This window comes from Pleurodeles waltl, chromosome 4_2 (genome assembly GCF_031143425.1).
Source record: "Pleurodeles waltl isolate 20211129_DDA chromosome 4_2, aPleWal1.hap1.20221129, whole genome shotgun sequence".
In the NCBI taxonomy this organism is placed as follows: Eukaryota; Metazoa; Chordata; class Amphibia; order Caudata; family Salamandridae; genus Pleurodeles; species Pleurodeles waltl.
This window is the reverse complement of record NC_090443.1, coordinates 516,654,220-516,675,947: the sequence shown is the minus strand read 5'-3', so window position 1 is coordinate 516,675,947 and position 21,728 is coordinate 516,654,220. Positions and strand designations below refer to the sequence as shown.

The 21,728-nt window shown below is 46.7% G+C and overlaps 1 protein-coding gene across 3 annotated transcripts in view; it reads left to right on the top strand.

Annotated features, from left to right (window-relative positions):
• PRRC2C (proline rich coiled-coil 2C) overlaps nt 1-21,728 on the top strand; it is a 1,097,702-nt gene that overhangs the window by 672,644 nt on the left and 403,330 nt on the right. For all 3 annotated transcript variants that reach the window (XM_069232016.1, XM_069232017.1, XM_069232015.1), the window contains exons 23-24: nt 9,253-9,354; nt 17,235-17,553. In XM_069232016.1, the coding sequence (XP_069088117.1) occupies nt 9,253-9,354; nt 17,235-17,553 (421 nt within the window). The remainder of the gene's footprint in view (nt 1-9,252; nt 9,355-17,234; nt 17,554-21,728) is intronic.

Here is a 21,728-nt window from a genome sequence, read left to right as displayed (position 1 = left end):
GTATTGTTCCTGGGCCTTTGGAAGTTTCAGCAGCTGGACGATGAGGCATCTATCTCACAATTACTGAAATCCACAGGTGGGCTAGTAGGGTTGGTGCAGAGTAGGTCACGTATCTTCAGGTCTTTTCTTTTGCATCTTTGGTGTGTCCTCCTTCAGGTAAGCAGGGATCTGATTTCTTGGTGCCAGGGGTTTCCCAAAATACTATATTCTGATGGAACTACTTGTGGATTCCTCACCTTATGAATTCTCCAATGCGGTTTGTTCCTACGGTTTGACAGTTACTGTTTTGAGGAAATTGTAGTAGAGCGCTACTATGTCTCCACACAAACAATCTGGATCTAAGTCTTGTAGCGAGTGCGGGGATCATATGTCGATGACGTACCTGCACGAACATTGCCTGTGGTGCCTGAGCTTGGATCACGACGTGGAGGGGTGCGTGTCCTGCCAGCGGATGAACCAGAAGGCCTTGAACGAGAGCGAGGCTAATCTTTATCTTGGCAAGAGCTAAGAAGGAGCAGAGGGGTGGCCGAAGATCAAAGGCAAGGGACACATCGTCTCATAGATCCTTGAGGTCGCGTAAGAAGCGACTCTGACAGCATGAATCTCACTGTCATTCATCCAGAGATTGGTCTCGGTCTCCTTCGAGACTGCACCACACTATGTGGGAGGTCAGCCCTAGAGTGTCTCCTCAGAGTCCACAGGCTTCTCCGGCGCTGACTTTGAGATCTGAGAGTCCCTGGCAAGCCCAATGTAAGGAAATGCCTCCTTGGCATGGTTACCCCCTGACTTTTTGCCTTTGCTGATGCTATGTTTTGAATTGAAAGTGTGCTGAGGCCTTCTAACCAGGCCCCAGCACCAGTGTTCTTTCCCTAACCTGTACTTTTGATTCCACAATTGGCACACCCTGGCATCCAGGTAAGTCCCTTGTAACTGGTACCCCTGGTACCAAGGGCCCTGATGCCAGGGAAGGTCGCTAAGGGCTGCAGCATATCTTATGCCACCCTGGGGACCCCTCACTCAGCACAGACACACTGCTTGCCAGCTTGTGTGTGCTGGTGAGAACAAAACGAGTAAGTCGACATGGCACTCCCCTCAGGGTGCCATGCCAGCCTCTCACTGCCTATGCAGTATAGGTAAGACACCCCTCTAGCAGGCCTTACAGCCCTAAGGCAGGGTGCACTATACCATAGGTGAGGGTACCCGTGCATGAGCATGGTACCCCTACAGTGTCTAAATAAAACCTTAGACATTGTAAGTGCAGGGTAGCCATAAGAGTATATGGTCTGGGAGTTTGTCAAACAAGAACTCCACAGCACCATAATGGCTACACTGAAAACTGGGAAGTTTGGTATCAAACTTCTCAGCACAATAAATGCACACTGATGCCAGTGTACATTTTATTGCAAAATACACCCCAGAGGGCACCTTAGAGGTGCCCCCTGAAACTTAACCGACTGTCTGTGTAGGCTGACTAGTTCCAGCAGCCTGCCACACTAGAGACATGTTGCTGGCCCCATGGGGAGAGTGCCTTTGTCACTCTGAGGCCAGTAACAAAGCCTGCACTGGGTGGAGATGCTAACACCTCCCCCAGGCAGGAGCTGTAACACCTGGCGGTGAGCCTCAAAGGCTCACCCCTTTGTCACAGTACCGCAGGACACTCCAGCTAGTGGAGTTGCCCGCCCCCTCCGGCCCGGCCCCCACTTTTTGGCGGCAAGACCGGAGAAAATAATGAGAATAACAAGGAGGAGTCACTGGCCAGTCAGGACAGCCCCTAAGGTGTCCTGAGCTGAGGTGACTCTAACTTTTAGAAATCCTCCATCTTTCAGATGGAGGATTCCCCCAATAGGGTTAGGATTGTGACCCCCTCCCCTTGGGAGGAGGCACAAAGAGGGTGTACCCACCCTCCGGGCTAGTAGCCATTAGCTACTAACCCCCCAGACCTAAACACGCCCTTAAATTTAGTATTTAAGGGCTATCCTGAACCCTAGAAAATTAGATTCCTGCAACTACAAGAAGAAGGACTGCCTAGCTGAAAACCCCTGCAGAGGAAGACCAGAAGACAACAACTGCCTTGGCTCCAGAAACTCACCGGCCTGTCTCCTGCCTTCCAAAGAACTCTGCTCCAGCGACGCCTTCCAAAGGGACCAGCGACCTCTGAATCCTCTGAGGACTGCCCTGCTTCGACGACGACAAGAAACTCCCGAGGACAGCGGACCTGCTCCAAAAAGACTGCAACTTTGTTTCAAGAAGCAGCTTTAAAGAACCCTGCAACTCCCCGCAAGAAGCGTGAGACTTGCAACACTGCACCCGGCGACCCCGACTCGGTTGGTGGAGAACCAACACCTCAGGGAGGACCCCCGGACTACTCTACGACTGTGAGTACCAAAACCTGTCCCCCCTGAGCCCCCACAGCGCCGCCTGCAGAGGGAATCCCGAGGCTTCCCCTGACCGCGACTCTCTGAAACCTAAGTCCCGACGCCTGGAAAAGACCCTGCACCCGCAGCCCCCAGGACCTGAAGGACCGGACTTTCACTGGAGAAGTGACCCCCAGGAGTCCCTCTCCCTTGCCCAAGTGGAGGTTTCCCCGAGGAAGCCCCCCCTTGCCTGCCTGCAGCGCTGAAGAGATCCGTTGATCTCTCATAGACTAACATTGCAAACCCGACGCTTGTTTCTACACTGCACCCGGCCGCCCCCGCGCTGCTGAGGGTGAAATTTCTGTGTGGACTTGTGTCCCCCCCCGGTGCCCTACAAAACCCCCCTGGTCTGCCCTCCGAGGACGCGGGTACTTACCTGCAAGCAGACCGGAACCGGGGCACCCCCTTCTCTCCATTCTAGCCTATGCGTTTTGGGCACCACTTTGAACTCTGCACCTGACCGGCCCTGAGCTGCTGGTGTGGTGACTTTGGGGTTGCTCTGAACCCCCAACGGTGGGCTACCTTGGACCAAGAACTGAACCCTGTAAGTGTCTTACTTACCTGGTAAAACTAACAAAAACTTACATCCCCCAGGAACTGTGAAAATTGCACTAAGTGTCCACTTTTAAAATAGCTATTTGTGAATAACTTGAAAAGTATACATGCAATTGAAATGATTCAAAGTTCCTAATGTACTTACCTGCAATACCTTTCAAACAAGATACTACATGTTAAATTTGAACCTGTGGTTCTTAAAATAAACTAAGAAAATATATTTTTCTATACAAAACCTATTGGCTGGATTTGTCTGAGTGTGTGTACCTCATTTATTGTCTGTGTATGTACAACAAATGCTTAACACTACTCCTTGGATAAGCCTACTGCTCGACCACACTACCACAAAATAGAGAATTAGTATTATCTATTTTTACCACTATTTTACCTCTAAGGGGAACCCTTGGACTCTGTGCATGCTATTCCTTACTTTGAAATAGCACATACAGAGCCAACTTCCTACACTGGGGAAGGTAAATAAAGTACTGTTTCGGAGTAAGTAACAAACTTACAGGTCTAGTGTAGGAAGTTGGCTCTGTATGTGCTATTTCAAAGTAAGGAATAGCATGCACAGAGTCCAAGGGTTCCCCTTAGAGGTAAAATAGTGGTAAAAATAGATAATACTAATGCTCTATTTTGTGGTAGTGTGGTCGAGCAGTAGGCTTATCCAAGGAGTAGTGTTAAGCATTTGTTGTACATACACATAGACAATAAATGAGGTACACACACTCAGAGACAAATCCAGCCAATAGGTTTTTATATAGAAAAATATCTTTTCTTAGTTTATTTTAAGAACCACAAGTTCAAATTCTACATGTAATATCTCATTCGAAAGGTATTGCAGGTAAGTACTTTAGGAACTTCAAATCATCAAAATTGCATGTATACTTTTCAAGTTATTCACAAATAGCTGTTTTAAAAGTGGACACTTAGTGCAATTTTCACAGTTCCTAGGGGAGGTAAGTATTTGTTAGGTTAACCAGGTAAGTAAGACACTTACAGGGCTTAGTTCTTGGTCCAAGGTAGCCCACCGTTGGGGGTTCAGAGCAACCCCAAAGTCACCACACCAGCAGCTCAGGGCCGGTCAGGTGCAGAGTTCAAAGTGGTGCCCAAAACACATAGGCTAGAATGGAGAGAAGGGGGTGCCCCGGTTCCGGTCTGCTTGCAGGTAAGTACCCGCGTCTTCGGAGGGCAGACCAGGGGGGTTTTGTAGGGCACCGGGGGGGACACAAGCCCACACAGAAATTTCACCCTCAGCAGCGCGGGGGCGGCCGGGTGCAGTGTAGAAACGAGCGTCGGGTTCGCAATGTTAGTCTATGAGAGATCTCGGGATCTCTTCAGCGCTGCAGGCAGGCAAGGGGGGGGTTCCTCGGGGAAACCTCCACTTGGTCAAGGGAGAGGGACTCCTGGGGGTCACTCCTCCAGTGAAAGTCCGGTCCTTCAGGTCCTGGGGGCTGCGGGTGCAGGGTCTCTCCCAGGTGTCGGGACTTGGGATTCAAAGAGTCGCGGTCAGGGGAAGCCTCGGGATTCCCTCTGCAGGCGGTGCTGTGGGGGCTCAGGGGGGACAGGTTTTGGTACTCACAGTATCAGAGTAGTCCTGGGGTCCCTCCTGAGGTGTTGGATCTCCACCAGCCGAGTCGGGGTCGCCGGGTGCAGTGTTGCAAGTCTCACGCTTCTTGCGGGGAGCTTGCAGGGTTCTTTAAAGCTGCTGGAAACAAAGTTGCAGCTTTTCTTGGAGCAGGTCCGCTGTCCTCGGGAGTTTCTTGTCTTTTCGAAGCAGGGGCAGTCCTCAGAGGATGTCGAGGTCGCTGGTCCCTTTGGAAGGCGTCGCTGGAGCAGGATCTTTGGAAGGCAGGAGACAGGCCGGTGAGTTTCTGGAGCCAAGGCAGTTGTCGTCTTCTGGTCTTCCTCTGCAGGGGTTTTTCAGCTAGGCAGTCCTTCTTCTTGTAGTTGCAGGAATCTGATTTTCTAGGGTTCAGGGTAGCCCTTAAATACTAAATTTAAGGGCGTGTTTAGGTCTGGGGGGTTAGTAGCCAATGGCTACTAGCCCTGAGGGTGGGTACACCCTCTTTGTGCCTCCTCCCAAGGGGAGGGGGTCACAATCCTAACCCTATTGGGGGAATCCTCCATCTGCAAGATGGAGGATTTCTAAAAGTCAGTCACCTCAGCTCAGGACACCTTAGGGGCTGTCCTGACTGGCCAGTGACTCCTCCTTGTTGCTTTCTTTGTTCCCTCCAGCCTTGCCGCCAAAAGTGGGGGCCGTGGCCGGAGGGGGCGGGCAACTCCACTAAGCTGGAGTGCCCTGCTGGGCTGTGACAAAGGGGTGAGCCTTTGAGGCTCACCGCCAGGTGTCACAGCTCCTGCCTGGGGGAGGTGTTAGCATCTCCACCCAGTGCAGGCTTTGTTACTGGCCTCAGAGTGACAAAGGCACTCTCCCCATGGGGCCAGCAACATGTCTCTGGTGTGGCAGGCTGCTGGAACTAGTCAGCCCACACAGACAGTCGGTTAAGTTTCAGGGGGCACCTCTAAGGTGCCCTCTGTGGTGTATTTTACAATAAAATGTACACTGGCATCAGTGTGCATTTATTGTGCTGAGAAGTTTGATACCAAACTTCCCAGTTTTCAGTGTAGCCATTATGGTGCTGTGGAGTTCGTGTTTGACAGACTCCCAGACCATATACTCTTATGGCTACCCTGCACTTACAATGTCTAAGGTTTTGTTTAGACACTGTAGGGGTACCATGCTCATGCACTGGTACCCTCACCTATGGTATAGTGCACCCTGCCTTAGGGCTGTAAGGCCTGCTAGAGGGGTGTCTTACCTATACTGCATAGGCAGTGCGAGGCTGGCATGGCACCCTGAGGGGAGTGCCATGTCGACTTACTCGTTTTGTTCTCACTAGCACACACAAGCTGGCAAGCAGTGTGTCTGTGCTGAGTGAGGGGTCTCCAGGGTGGCATAAGACATGCTGCAGCCCTTAGAGACCTTCCTTGGCATCAGGGCCCTTGGTACTAGAAGTACCAGTTACAAGGGACTTATCTGGATGCCAGGGTCTGCCAATTGTGGATACAAAAGTACAGATTAGGGAAAGAACACTGGTGCTGGGGCCTGGTTAGCAGGCCTCAGCACACTTTCAATTGTAAACATAGCATCAGCAAAGGCAAAAAGTCAGGGGGCAACCATGCCAAGGAGGCATTTCCTTACATCTAGTCTCCATTAATACATAGCCCACTGTTGGGAGTTCAAGGTAACCCCAAGCACACAGCACCAGCAACACAGGGCCGGTTAGGTGCAGAGGTAAAAAAAAAAGAGCCAAAATAACGTGGACCTCTATGGAGACGGGGTACTCTGGTTCCAGTCTGATTGCAGGTAAGTACCTGCGTTGTCGGAGGGCAAACCGGGGGGGGGTTAGAGGAGCACTGGGGGAGCTCCAAGTAGACACCAACTCTGTGGGGGAACCCTGGGGGTCACTTAAGCGTTGCAGGCAAGGCACAGGGGGTCTTCTCAGCAAGCCACCGACTGGATAGGGTGGAGGGCCTCCTGCTAGTCGTAGCTGCACCGGTGGTCGGGTTCTCTCGAGTCTGGGTGCAGTGCTTCTCCAGGCGTTGGATATCTTTGTCCCGAGCAGTCGCGGTCAGGGGGTCCTCAGGATTCCCTCTGTAGGTGTCGTGGAGAGGTCAGCCCAGGGTCGGAATCGCCTAGGGATCTTCTCTGACTAGTTGGGCCGCCTGGACACGGGCAGTGGGCGTCAGGTGCAGAGTGGTTTAGGACTCACACTTATGGAGTGAGATGGAGTTCTTTAGGAGCAGTTTCTGCTTCCTTCTTGTTGGACAGGTCCGCTGTCCACAGGAGTTTCTTGGTCCTCTGTGATGCAGTCAGTCCCGCTGGAGGCTTTTCAGGGGACGCTGGACCTGCAGAACGCGCCGCTCTTCTTTTTGAAGCAGAAGACGGGCCGGTAGGGCTTGGGCCGAGTCAGTTGTCTCCTTCTCTTCTCTGCGGGGTTTTCAGCTCAGCAGTCCTTTTTTCTTGAGGTCATCAGGGATCTGGGTTCAGGGGGCCCCTTAAATTCTAAATTTAGGGGTGTGTTAGGGTCAGGGGCAGTAGCCAAGGGCTACTGTCCCTGAGGGTGGCTACTTCCCTCCTTGTGCCCATTCCCTTTGGGAATGGGGGACACTCCTATCCTTATTGGTCCTAATCCTCCAAAGCAAGATGGAGGATTTCTCAAGAAGGGGGACCACTTTAGCTCTGGATGCCTTTGGGGTGGTCCTGGCTGAGGGGGTGATTACTCCTTGTTTTTCCTAATTTTCTCACTGGACTTGACGCTAAAAGTGGGGCTGTCTGGGGGGGGTTGGCATCGCCACTAGCTGGAGTGCCCTGGGGCACTGTAATCAGAGACTTGAGCCTTTGAGGCTTACTGCCCGGTGTTAGTGTTCCTGCAGGGGGGAAGTGTGAAGCACCTCCTCCCAGGACAGGCTTGGTTTCTGCACAGTGGCAGGCTGGCACTGACTGGTCAGCCTTACACTAGCAGTTGGGCTAACATACAGGGGGCGTCTCTAAGATTCCCTCTGTGTGCATTTTTCAATAAATCCCACACTGGCATCATTGTGGGTTTATTGTGCTGAGAGGTTTGATACCAAACTTCCCAGTATTCAATGAAGCCATTATGGTGCTGTGGAGTCGGTAATGACAAACTCCCAGACCAAATACTCAATATGGATATGCTGCACCTACAATGTCTAAGAATGGACTTAGACACTGTAGGGGCATTTTGCTCATGCAGCTATGCCCTCACCTGTGGTACAGTGCACCATGCCTTAGGGCTGTAAAGCCTGCTAGAGGGGTGACTTAACTATGCCGTAGGCAGTGGTTTATGGCATGGCACCCTGAGAGGAGTGTCATGTCGACTTAGCCTTTTTCTCCCCACCACCACCCACAAGCTGCAAGGCAGTGTGCGTGAGCTGAGTGATGGGTCCCCAGGGTGGCATAATACAAGCTGCAGCCCTTGGAGACCTTCACTGGCCACAGGGCCCTTGGTACCATGGGTACCTTTTGCAAGGGACTTAACTGTGTGCCAGGGCTGTGCCAATTGTGGGATCAAAGGTACAGTTTTAGGGAAACTACACTGGGGCTGGGGCCTGGTTAGCAGGGTCCCAGCACACTTTCAGTCAAAGTTGGCATCAATACTAGGCAAAAAGTGTGGGGGGGGGTAACCATGCCAACAGTGGCATTTTCCTGCAGTATGCCTTATATTTATTTAAAATGTATTTGACATAGATGATACCACCCTTGGTTTTCAGCCAAGCCCTATAGTTCCTTGCACTCCATAGTCTTATCTGGCATTCACCATCTTGAATATTCCTCTTGTGGTATGAAGTACTAGTGAACAAAGTGAATAGATGCAGAAGTGTGTTGAAACACCGTAGATGCTTATTTTTTTCCAGTTTAAGATTTAGTAATTATGGCTTGTAACAACTTCACTGGCACTGCTGACTCATGAAATCCTCTTCTGTGAGTTTGAGCTTTATTTTTATCGAGCACATTATTTCCTGTTCTTATTCCGCTGGCTGGAATAATCAGTTTGTTCTTTGTTTCAAAGCAGCCAATGAGATATTCTTCATTGTGATGGGTTTATATAATAATAATTGTCATTGCATAGCTACAATTTTTGCTGTTAAATGCTTAGTTGCTTGATTCAAATGTCAGTTGTGACTGTTTAGCAAAGAGATTTGTGTGTATATTGGTTATGCCAAGTGGGAGTATACAAGCTCTATGACCTTTTTATAATATCAAATGGTGTAGTGTTTGAATTTGTGACTCAAAGCTTGAGGAATCCTTGATCATTCCAGTTGGGTTGGTAAACATGCCATGGTTAAGGGGAAAGTTTAGTGGCTTAATGTGCCAGAAACCCCAAGTGTACTCGTCTACAGCAAGATTTGGCCATTGGATGATGAAAGGGTACCGTTATCCTCTTAACAGAACATTAAACAGTTTGCAGTAACCCTGTCATTGCCTAGCAATAGGAGCAGTGTTAAGATATGCTAGACAAAAGCATTGTATTCCCTACTAATATCATTAGTTGTTTTATCGCGCTTCCTCTGAATTTCTACTTGCTGTAATTTCCCTTTATACCCTTTACAAACAACCCTTCCCACGTAACCAATGTTTTTAACATGCTCAAGCGTTGAAAGGGTCTGTTTTTTTGTCTTTATTAGTACTGCTTTCTTCTAAATTTGGGTCCAACAAAGAAATACTTGTTCAGAATGTGTGTTGCCTGCCTTTCAGGTGCCCCTGTCCCATACCCTACCCTTGCCTAGAAGGGAGACGCTACAACAGAGCTCCAACCTAACACCGGCTTCTCCCGCTACAGTCGACCTCACCCTCAAGGTATGTACCACTTTCCTCTGCTTATTTATTTTCTTGCATGCAGGACATATGAAATAAAAACCCCTTTATTGTTTTTGTTTTTATGCTAATAAAAGCTGTGTAGGAAGTTGGCTCTGTATGTGCTATTTCAAAGTAAGGAATAGCATGCACAGAGTCCAAGGGTTCCCCTTAGAGGTAAACTAGTGGTAAAAATAGATAATACTAATGCTCTATTTTGTGGTAGTGTGGTCGAGCAGTAGGCTTATCCAAGGAGTAGTGTTAAGCATTTGTTGTACATACACATAGACAATAAATGAGGTACACACACTCAGAGACAAATCCAGCCAATAGGTTTTTGTATAGAAAAATATCTTTTCTTAGTTTATTTTAAGAACCACAGGTTCAAATTTAACATGTAATATCTTGTTTGAAAGGTATTGCAGGTAAGTACATTAGGAACTTTAAATCATAAAAATTGCATGTATACTTTTCAAGGTATTGACAAATAGCTGTTTTAAAAGTGGACACTTAGTGCAATTTTCACAGTTCCTGGGGGAGGTAAGTTTTTGTTAGTTTTACCAGGTAAGTAGGACACTTACAGGGTTCAGTTCTTGGTCCAAGGTAGCCCACCGTTGGGGGTTCAGAGCAACCCCAAAGTTACCACACCAGCAGCTCAGGGCCGGTCAGGTGCAGAGTTCAAAGTGGTGCCCAAAACACATAGGCTAGAATGGAGAGAAGGGGGTGCCCCGGTTCCGGTCTGCTTGCAGGTAAGTACCCTCGTCTTCGGAGGGCAGACCAGAGGGGTTTTGTAGGGCACCGGGGGGGACACAAGCCCACACAGAAATTTCACCCTCAGCAGCGCGGGGGCGGCCGGGTGCAGTGTAGAAACAGGCGTCGGGTTCGCAATGTTAGTCTATGAGAGATCTCGGGATCTCTTCAGCGCTGCAGGCAGGCAAGGGGGGGGTTCCTCGGGGAAACCTCCACTTGGGCAAGGGAGAGGGACTCCTGGGGGGTCACTTCTCCAGTGAAAGTCCGGTCCTTCAGGTCCTGGGGGCTGCGGGTGCAGGGTCTCTCCCAGGCGTCGGGACTTAGGATTCAAAGAGTCGCGGTCAGGGGAAGCCTCGGGATTCCCTCTGCAGGCGGCGCTGTGGGGGCTCAGGGGGGACAGGTTTTGGTACTCACAGTATCAGAGTAGTCCTGGGGTCCCTCCTGAGGTGTTGGATCTCCACCAGCCGAGTCGGGGTCGCCGGGTGCAGTGTTGCAAGTCTCACGCTTCTTGCGGGGAGCTTGCAGGGTTGTTTCAAGGCTGCTGGAAACAAAGTTGCAGCCTTTCTTGGAGCAGGTCCGCTGTCCTCGGGAGTTTCTTGTCTTTTCGAAGCAGGGGCAGTCCTCAGAGGATGTCGAGGTCGCTGGTCCCTTTTGGAAGGCGTCGCTGGCGCAGGATCTTTGGAAGGCAGGAGACAGGCCGGTGAGTTTCTGGAGCCAAGGCAGTTGTCGTCTTCTGGTCTTCCTCTGCAGGGGTTTTCAGCTAGGCAGTCCTTCTTCTTGTAGTTGCAGGAATCTAATTTTCTAGGGTTCAGGGTAGCCCTTAAATACTAAATTTAAGGGCGTGTTTAGGTCTGGGGGGGTTAGTAGCCAATGGCTACTAGCCCTGAGGGTGGGTACACCCTCTTTGTGCCTCCTCCCAAGGGGAGGGGGTCACAATCCTAACCCTATTGGGGGAATCCTCCATCTGCAAGATGGAGGATTTCTAAAAGTCAGAGTCACTTCAGCTCAGGACACCTTAGGGGCTGTCCTGACTGGTCAGTGACTCCTCCTTGTTGCTTTCTTTGTTCCCTCCAGCCTTGCCGCCAAAAGTGGGGGCTGTGGCCGGAGGGGGCGGGCAACTCCACTAAGCTGGAGTGCCCTGCTGGGCTGTGACAAAGGGGTGATCCTTTGAGGCTCACCGCCAGGTGTCACAGCTCCTGCCTGGGGGAGGTGTTAGCATCTCCACCCAGTGCAGGCTTTGTTACTGGCCTCAGAGTGACAAAGGCACTCTCCCCATGGGGCCAGCAACATGTCTCTGGTGTGGCAGGCTGCTGGAACTAGTCAGCCTACACAGACAGTCGGTTAAGTTTCAGGGGGCACCTCTAAGGTGCCCTCTGTGGTGTATTTTACAATACAATGTACACTGGCATCAGTGTGCATTTATTGTGCTGAGAAGTTTGATACCAAACTTCCCAGTTTTCAGTGTAGCCATTATGGTGCTGTGGAGTTCGTGTTTGACAGACTCCCAGACCATATACTCTTATGGCTACCCTGCACTTACAATGTCTAAGGTTTTGTTTAGACACTGTAGGGGTACCATGCTCATGCACTGGTACCCTCACCTATGGTATAGTGCACCCTGCCTTAGGGCTGTAAGGCCTGCTAGAGGGGTGTCTTACCTATACTGCATAGGCAGTGAGAGGCTGGCATGGCACCCTGAGGGGAGTGCCATGTCGACTTACTCGTTTTGTCCTCACTAGCACACACAAGCTGGCAAGCAGTGTGTATGTGCTGAGTGAGAGGTCTCCAGGGTGGCATAAGACATGCTGCAGCCCTTAGAGACCTTCCTTGGCATCAGGGCCCTTGGTACTAGAAGTACCAGTTACAAGGGACTTATCTGGATGCCAGGGTCTGCCAATTGTGGATACAAAAGTACAGGTTAGGGAAAGAACACTGGTGCTGGGGCCTGGTTAGCAGGCCTCAGCACACTTTCAATTGTAAACATAGCATCAGCAAAGGCAAAAAGTCAGGGGGCAACCATGCCAAGGAGGCATTTCCTTACAAGCTGACTATATGATATTACTTTTTTAATGCTTATCCCTTTGCTAGCGGCAGTTTATGTGCGTTCAACCTATAGATATAGTTCCTTTTTGGAAACTTTCCCTTGCTTTGAGCTTTCTATAAAGATATTATATAAATCCCATACACCTCCTCCCATTCCTTTCAGTTCCAAACTCATTGTACAAGTCAGCCTGAATGATCTTTCCCTGAGAACTAGTGACCATATTTCTTACTAATCAATTTCAACCTTAGTTTGATATCTCAGAGACTCTGCTGCACAACAGCAAATTTAGTACCAGGCTGATGCTCTAGAAAATTAACTCTTATTAAATCTACTTTAATTGTTGAAATGTTTGTTGTAAGTAAACCAAATATTAGGTCCTCGTTAAACAGCATTTGCTGTTGAGCGTAAAGAATGAAGTTCCCTTTCAGCACATCCAACCATGAGTTGGTTATGTGTAGAGAACCTGAGTTTGAGATAAACTGCATGTTCTGTCTCATTGCTTTTGTATCCAAGTTGCATAGAACACGAAGTATGGGACGGGTGAGGTGAAAAACAAAACCATATGCCATTCTTGCCAAGGGACATTGGGCCTGCTCTGGTATTGATTGGGTAACAACTCATTTGAGGTCTGTAACTTTCCAGGTACAACGAGGTCGCCTTAAAAAGGTTGAAGCTTTTATGTGCAGCTGATCATACTGAGGCAGTGGTTAATTAATCCTTTCCATGACATGGCCTGTATAAGTGCACAATTTTTTTTATTAAAGCATTAAAGGTCAGTGAGGAACTGAAACATTGTGCTTCTTGTCACTTTGGAACATTTTCTGTCCTTTTCCACCTCCCTCATTTAAAAAACAAATATATTTTAAGTATTCTAGTGATTATTTATAGTACTTTGATAAGATTTGTGGTTTTTGCTCAGAACTGTTGGGCTAACATCTCTGGCTGGTGCCTGTTTGAACTCTAGCATTCAGCATAGCATTTGTTAAACATTTTAACAACAAGGGAAAACTTGTCTTGTTTTTGATTACAAAATGCCCTTTGTCAGTTTTGTCTGCAGCGTTTCGTGCACATTATTACAGATGATCCTAAAAGATGTTGGATTTCTCAGCACTGATGTGAATCACTAATCTGTCCTCACTAACACGAGATTTTGTGCTTACTGTAAAAAAACATTACATTGGATTCTAGAGTGAGAAAAATGTACAGAAGTGCAAGACTGACAAACAAACGTGTTATTTAATCGATGACAAAGGCAGAAAGTTAAAAACAATACTCATTAACTACAAAATAACTTATTTAGATATAAAACGAAATGGCTACAGTTGCAGGTGGCTGAATAATTTCTAGGAGATCCTGCGCTCTGTTAATTTTTCCTAAATAATTAATCCAGATCTGGTGTTCCTTACTGTGCAGAGTCGTTGCTGTAAGACCAGAGTTACATGGGAACCAATCAGAACATTCCTGCAAAAATATTGTTCGACCAGTTCTTTGAGTAATATCTTTCATATACTACTGTTCCTTTCTTTACTAACTTTAGAGAAGATGACCTGTTTTGGCTCTGTTTTAAAGGCTCAGTACCATCTTAATGTAATCTAATTGAGATTCGACAACAGCACATTACAGAAGGTGATTATTTTGCCATAGGATGCCATTAGTAAGCCCCAGAATGCCAAATTCAGGGAAACGGAGATCACCTTAGCGGCCTCCTCCTTCCGAGTGCCTTCCTTGGTAACTGTAAAATCCTGCACAAACCGGTTGCTTCCAGTTTTACAATCACAGCCTTTCCTCGTTCTAAGTCACTTTTCTGGGATTTTTTGCCCACCCAGTTTCCTTCAGAGAAAATGCTTGTTCAGATTCGGACCTGTCAACTGAGCCCCACATCTTTTTTTAAATCAGCCATTTAGTCGAAAAATCAAAAACAAGATTGTTTTGCCTGTTCAGAATCATAGTGAAGTATTTCACTGCTACCCATTCAGCAGGCACTCCTGCGAACCTAAGCAAGTATAAGCCTCAAAACTAAAAATCCAAGACTCTTGATAGCTTTTGTTCAGAGATCCAATAGGCATGCTTTCCTTCTTGGTCCTTGGCCCATGTTTATCTGCAGTGGTTAGAGAAGCCTTTCAAATGAGGGCTTGATTTTGAGCATGAATGCAATCTAGGAATACGTTAGGAACTCCCTTAGATAATCTGTTTAGAACAGCAGTGCTTTGTTCTAGAGCAGCTTGAGCTAATGAAGTTCCTCTTGGTGTAAAGTGATTCAAGTTGTCATCGTGGATTTTATCTATTCAGAGGACTGCAGTCACTTTAAGAGGGCCTGCATAGCTTCCATACTCTGGAAATGCTGCTGAAATTATTTTATCTGTGGTTGGCTGATGGCAATGTCAATGCAGAATCTTCGCTTTAAGCTTAAATTCAGTGCTACTAGTAGAAAGCCTGAATTCCAAGAACATGGTTTGTGGCCATACTTAGACATTGATAGAACATTCCATTTTTACCAAGACTGTACAAACGTGTGACCTTTTGCCAGTACTTATTGGAAAGCTTGTAACCAAAGTTCCCAGAGACGATTCAAGCATTTGGTGTTTCTATGTTGCCTGACATTAAGGTCTTTGGGTATCACTTCATAAAATCTCTAACATTTCCTCCATCTTCATGTTTTTGCTCTCTTTTGTGTCTTTGGACACGTGTTAGACTCTCTTGTTTTTGTTTTTTTACCCTATGGGGGGGGGGGGTTGACAGAACAGGCATATAAAACATTATTTTGTTGTCCTTCCTTAAAATCATTACTGCTTTAATGTCACTTGCTATTGATTCAGATCGCATCTAGCCACAGAAACCATTGCAAATGTTGGAATATGAGTTACACGTGTAATGATACATCTTTAAGTTTTGTTGTGGATATAGGCAGTTACGTCAACCCATCCCAGCCTATGTCGTTTGGGGGGACAGGAAGGGTCTGGGGATAATGGTAGTTGAGGGGTCAAAATTATGTTACATCCTTGGTGGTAATTCAGAGTGGTTCATGTGTTGCTTAGTGATGTAGCCGAGGTGAATGTGTACTAGGACCGTGATGAGAATGAGGAATGATTCAGCAGGTTGTTCCCTGCATAATCAGCTAAACGTTGGAATTAAAACAATATAGGGAAATTATTTTTTCCTTGTATCCCTAAGAGAGATGTCCAGATCAAGTTTTTGTTATCCAATCCCTTATTTTTTAACAGGGTGGTGGTGGAAGATGTACATGACTGGATAGTGTGAAAATTGTCGAGGTCTAGTTCTAAATACTGGAAAAACTAAGTTGATGATTTTTGGCAGGAGCACTCCAACGAATGTTACAGTTCGAGTGGGTTGTGAACCCCTGGAGAGGGTCAATAATTTTAATTATCTAGGCATCAAACTATCCCAGGATTTTAAATGGCTACCGCAGCTTACGTACAAATATGTATATGATTGACTAATTAAATTAGGCTTGGAGACCTAGTGGGCAGAACCAGATTCCCTTAGTAAAGTGGATTTAGGGATCCTTACGTCTCATTACTGGGAGTATGTTTGTGAGCAGTGTATATGGAATGGGATGAGTGGTCATTTAACAACTGAGTTCTTGGACTTTAAACCCCATCCAAGTTTCAACCCTTTTCTTGATGCACTCACTCCCCGATTAGCTAAAAGTCTTTATATTCGCTTTAGACTTGGCTTGTTATATCTGAAGCCTTTCATTGGCGAATGGGGTAAAGATCCAGGTGTAAGTGTCCTGCATGTGGGGCAGATGTGTGTGGCTCGTGTATTTTTTTTGTTCATAATGTTGAGATCCACTTAGAAAATAGATCAGCCCAGTTTGTTTGAACTTGGTGGTATCAAGATATCTTAAAAACTGATACTTTTTTATCAGTAGCATTTGCAATTAGTCGATTTTTACTATGTGCTTGGTTTAAACGTCAACTGTTTTTAACTGTCTGTTTCATAATCTTCTTATTGGATTTTAGTAAATTGTATTGTGTATTGATGGTGATAATTGTGTATGACATTTTATTTTGTACTATTATGTATTCATTGAAATTACTTTTGATCTATGCCCTTTGATAGTTAACAGCCGAATAAAGTATAAATTGAATCAAATTGTAGAGACCACTAAACCTGTGGCTTGAAGTGTATTTGAAATTGCATATGGGTTGCCATCCTGCATTTCCATAAAAGTGGAGGGGGAGGGGGTGAAGTGATCAGCTAATGTTTGCTGACATGTTTATCTGATGTCAGGTAGTTAGAACAAGACATAGAAGAGGTTTGTACTTTTTGTACTTTTGAGAAGTAATGATTTAATTTTTGAGGTGCATGCCTAGCACCCACGGGCACTAGAAATGTTTTTTCCGTGGTTGCCGTCTTTGTCATTTTGCTCAAACGGCATCTATGCTAAAGTAAATTTTGTGTTTGAAACAGCAAAAAAGTACACATAATTTGTGTTCCTGTTGCCTCCAAGCCTGCAGCAAAATACCTGTAATATGAGACTGAAACTTTGTAATTGTCAAACATATTTAGGCTACCTTTGACAAATCTGCATGGATGATTTAGAGATATAATTAAGACTGAAAGAACGTATTTCCTGTACTGCGACAAAGAGAATGACATTTCTCACTGTGATTGCCCTTGATTTGGTCATTTCTTCTGAGCCTGAAGAACTTTCAGTTAACCTTTTGCTACTTCAGTCTGGCTTAGGCAGTGCTTTGGTTATTTAGAGGTTTCTTCTTTTTGACTATAGCAGATAAGTGGTTAGATTATCACATGTGCTTGGTTTGTGTTCGTTTTCATCTGTATGTCCAAAGTATGCAGCACAAATAGCAGATCATTCCCTTCTTCCCACAGACTTGTGTTGAGTATGTATATGCTATTCTAGTTTCAAGTAGAAATCTGCAAGCAAAATGATTTCATGTAGGCAACCCCCCACACTTTCCCAGGCTCCACTCAGATTTATGGGTGAATTAAAAGCATAGTTGAAAGCATGAACCCTCTTTTCTGTACCAATCCTTAGGTTTCTGTATTTGTTAAAAGACCTGCACAGCAAGAACACAAATTAACCTTTGCTTTCTTGTATTAGATGGAGTCAGCAAGGAAAGCATGGGAGAATTCACCCAGCGTGCCAGAGAAGACATCACCAGTGACCTCAGCAGCACCTCCCATCACGAGTGCCACTGTCAGCAGTGCAAGTGGTAGTGGTGGATCTGCCGGCAACATTAGTGGCAGTGGTAGTAGCAGTAGTAACAGCATCAGCAGCGGAGGCATTGTCATCAGCAGTGGTGCTTCAGGAGGCAGCGGTGGTGGGAGCATGGGAAGTGGTGGAAATTATGTCTCGTTTTCAAGCTCGTCCATGCCTCCAATTCCTGTGGCTTCAATCACACCATCAACTTCTCTTTCTGGTAAGGATTTAATTTAACCTTCAAATATTTCTAAACACTTAAAAGATTACTCATAGGTATGCAAACAAATTGTGAAAAAATCTTCAAGTTCAGATCCTAGTGGGATCAGAATCTTGAACTAGACACAGATGCTGTCCATAGTTTACTTTAAAGGATAGCAGTGTTTACCATGTTCAATACACGACATGGGTATCAGTAAACATCTGTAGGACGTTGGCTCTGTATGTACTATTTCAAAGTAAGGAATAGCATGCACAGAGTCCAAGGGTTCCCCTTAGAGGTAAGATAGTGGCAAAAAGAGATAATACTAATGCTCTATTTTGTGGTAGTGTGGTCGAGCAGTAGACTTATCAAAGGAGTAGTGTTAAGCATTTGTTGTACACAAGCAATAAATGAGGAACACACACTCCGAGACAATTCCAGGCCAATAGGTTTTTGTATAGAAAAATATATTTTCTTAGTTTATTTTAAGAACCACAGGTTCAAGATTTACATGTAATACTTCAAATGAAAGGTATTGCAGGTAGGTACTTTAGAAACTTTGAATAATCAAAATAGCATACATACTTTTCAAATAACTCACATATAGCTATTTTAAAACTAGACACAGTGCAATTTTCACAGTTCCTAGGGGGGGAGTAAGAGTTTGTTAGTTCTTGCAGGTAAGTAAACCACCTACGGGGTTCAAGTTTGGTCCAAGGTAGCCCACCGTTGGGGGTTCAGAGCAACCCCAAAGTTACCACACCAGCAGCTCAGGGCCGGTCAGGTGCAGAGTTCAAAGTGGTGCCCAAACGCATAGGCTTCAATGGAGAAGGGGGTGCCCCAGTTCCAGTCTGCCAGCAGCTAAGTACCCGCGTCTTCAGAGGGCAGACCAGTGGGGTTTTGTAGGGCACCGGGGGGGACACAAGTTAGCACAGAAAGTACACCCTCAGCAGCACTGGGGCGGCCGGGTGCAGTGTGCAAACACGCATCGGGTTTGTCGCTGAAATCAATGGGAGACCAAGGGGTCTCTTCAGCGATGCAGGCAAGGGGGGGGCTCCTCGGGGTAGGCACCACCTGGGCAAGGGAGAGGGCCTCCTGGGGGTAACTCCTGCACTGGAGTTCTGATCTTTCAGGTCCTGGGGGCTGCGGGTGCAGAGTCTTTTCCAGGCGTCGGGATCTGGGAGTCGGGCAGTCGCGGTCAGGGTGAGCCTCGGGATTCCCTCTGCAGGCGTCGCTGTGGGGGCTCAGGGGGGGGTGCAACTCTGGCTACTCACGGTCTCGTAGTCGCCGGGGAGTCCTCCCTGAAGTGTTGTTTCTCCACAAGTCGAGCCGGGGGCGTTGGGCGCAGAGTAGCAAGTCTCACGCTTCCGGCGGGAAACGCAGTTGTTTTAAAGTTGCTCCTTTGAAACAAAGTTGCTGTCTTGGATGAACAGAGCCGCTGTCCTCAGGAGTTTCTTGGTCCTTCTAGAGCAGGGCAGTCCTCTGAGTATTCAGAGGTCGCTGGTCCTGGGGAAAGCGTCGCTGGAGCAGTGTCTTTTAGAAGTGGGGAGACAGGCCGGTAGAGCTGGGGCCAAAGCAGTTGGTGTCTCCGTCTGCTCTGCAGGGTTTTTCAGCTTAGCAGTCCTCTTCTTCTTAGGTTGCAGGAATCTGAGTTCCTAGGTTCTGGGGATCCCCTAAATACTGAATTTAGGGGTGTGTTTAGGTCTGGGGGGGTTGTAGCCAATGGCTACTAGCCCTGAGGGTGGCTACACCCTCTTTGTGCCTCCTCCCTGAGGGGAGGGGGGCACATCCCTAATCCTACTGGGGGAATCCTCCATCTGCAAGATGGAGGATTTCTAAAAGTCAGTCACCTCAGCTCAGGTTGCCTTAGGGGCTGTCCTGACTGGCCAGTGACGACTCCTTGTTTTTCTCATTATCTCTCCTGGACTTGCCGCCAAAAGTGGGGGCTGTGTCCAGGGGGCGGGCATCTCCACTAGCTGGAGTGCCCTGGGGCATTGTAACACGAAGCCTGAGCCTTTGAGGCTCACTTCTAGGTGTTACAGTTCCTGCAGGGGGGAGGTGTGAAGCACCTCCACCCAGAGCAGGGTTTTGTTTCTGTCCTCAGAGAGCACAAATGCCCTCACCACATGGGGTCAGAAACAAGTCTCTCAGCAGCAGGCTGGCACAGACCAGTCAGTCCTGCACTGAACAATTGGGTAAAATACAGGGGGTATCTCTAAGATGCCCTCTGTGTGCATTGTTTAATAAATCCAACACTGGTATCAGTGTGGGTTTATTATTCTGAAAAGTTTGATACCAAACTTCCCAGTATTCAGTGTAGCCATTATGGAGCTGTGGAGTTCGTGCATGACAGACTCCCAGGCCATATACTCTTATGGCTACCCTGCACTTACAATGTCTAAGGTTTTGCTTAGACACTGTAGGGGCATAGTGCTCATGCACCTATGCCCTCACCTGTGGTATAGTGCACCCTGCCTTAGGGCTGTAAGGCCTGCTAGAGGGGTGACTTACCTATGCCACAGGCAGTGTGAGGTTGACATGGCACCCTGAGGGGAGTGCCATGTCGACTTAGTCATTTTCTCCCCACCAGAACACACACAAGCTGGCAAGCAGTGTGTCTGTGCTGAGTGAGGGGTCCTAAGGGTGGCATAAGACATGCTGCAGCCCTTAGAGACCTTCCCTGGCATCAGGGCCCTTGGTACCAGGGGTACCAGTTACAAGGGACTTACCTGGGTGTCAGGGTTGTGCCAATTGTGTAAACAATGGTACATTTTAGGTGAAAGAACACTGGTGCTGGGGCCTGGTTAGCAGGGTCCCAGCACACTTCTCAGTCAAGTCCGCATCAGTATCAGGCAAAAAGTGGGGGGTAACTGCAACAGGGAGCCATTTCTTTACAACATCTTTAAACAAAAAAAAAAAGGTTGTATTTAATACTGCAGCCACATTACTCTTAGATCCACTCTAAAACTATTGAATGTGTTTTTACAGAGCTGCCCACTGCCATGCCGTTTTCCTGAACAGATCTGGGATAGTGTAACTTTGACTGAGGCTGCAGCATATGAAATTCTTCTATACAACGGTCTAAGACCAGACCATATGTTCAAAAGAAAGTTAAAATAGTATTTTACCCGTTAATGGAGAATCCAAACTTTGCAAGTATGATATTGTTTCAGAGCTAGAGTACAACAATTGAAACTTAAAATATGGAACACTATTAGTACTGAATTTCTAACAAGGAGCTCTTGGAGTACAACTGCATCAGCTTTTGAAGTAGAACTATAGATGCTCCAGGGATTGAACTTTTGGATTCCCAAACTGAAAATACACACACCAGAGATAGAAACACTGGTAGTAGAAATTAAAACTATAGGAACTCAAAGTGGAACAGTAGTAACTTATTAATATAAAATACACACAGTTGATTTGATTTCCACAGTCTATTTACTTGTCCTTTATGGTCTAGTTACTCATCTTGTCTTTCTCTATTTTGTGCTTTGTTTTTCTTACTATAAGTATGGAGTAACTGTGTACATGGTAGGAGTCCATGTGGACACTTTATGCACTGTTTTGCACTTTTCTGGGGATCCTTTTTTTTGCTTATCAAAATGCCATCACTTGTAAACAAATGTTCTTACCTCTTGCATCACGAATGGCATGCACTTTCACACATTTTGTAGCAATTGCATGTATCTTGTATGCACTGTAATTAAACTACAAAGTCAAGTCTCTAAGAAAGTACCTCTTAAGCATTAATGCACTTATTATATCTTGGGGTTTTTGCATTCCTACTTTCTATGATTGGTATAGTGGATTCATTAAACGTTTACAATGTGAATCAAAGATTAAAAAGCATGGCATCATAGTCTCACAGAACCAACTGTTAAGATTGTTTTAAGTTTGAAGATGCACATTTATATAACAGTGACTAGGCAAGGAAATAGCAAAGTTAGAGGTTCTGCATGTGTTTTGTCTCTAACTTATGTGCAGGATGAAATGCAAATTCAACAGGAGTTTATTTTTAAAATGATCATGGTGACTCCATGCTTGTTCAACGAGGTCTGGTTTTCAGACATAGTTAACCCTGTGGAAAGGCTACATTGTCGTTTTCTGGACCTAGAAATCTTCTCATAGCTCTTGTGTTGGGTCTGTCACATGATCTCTAAGCCTGTGTGGGATGTTAGAACATAATGATT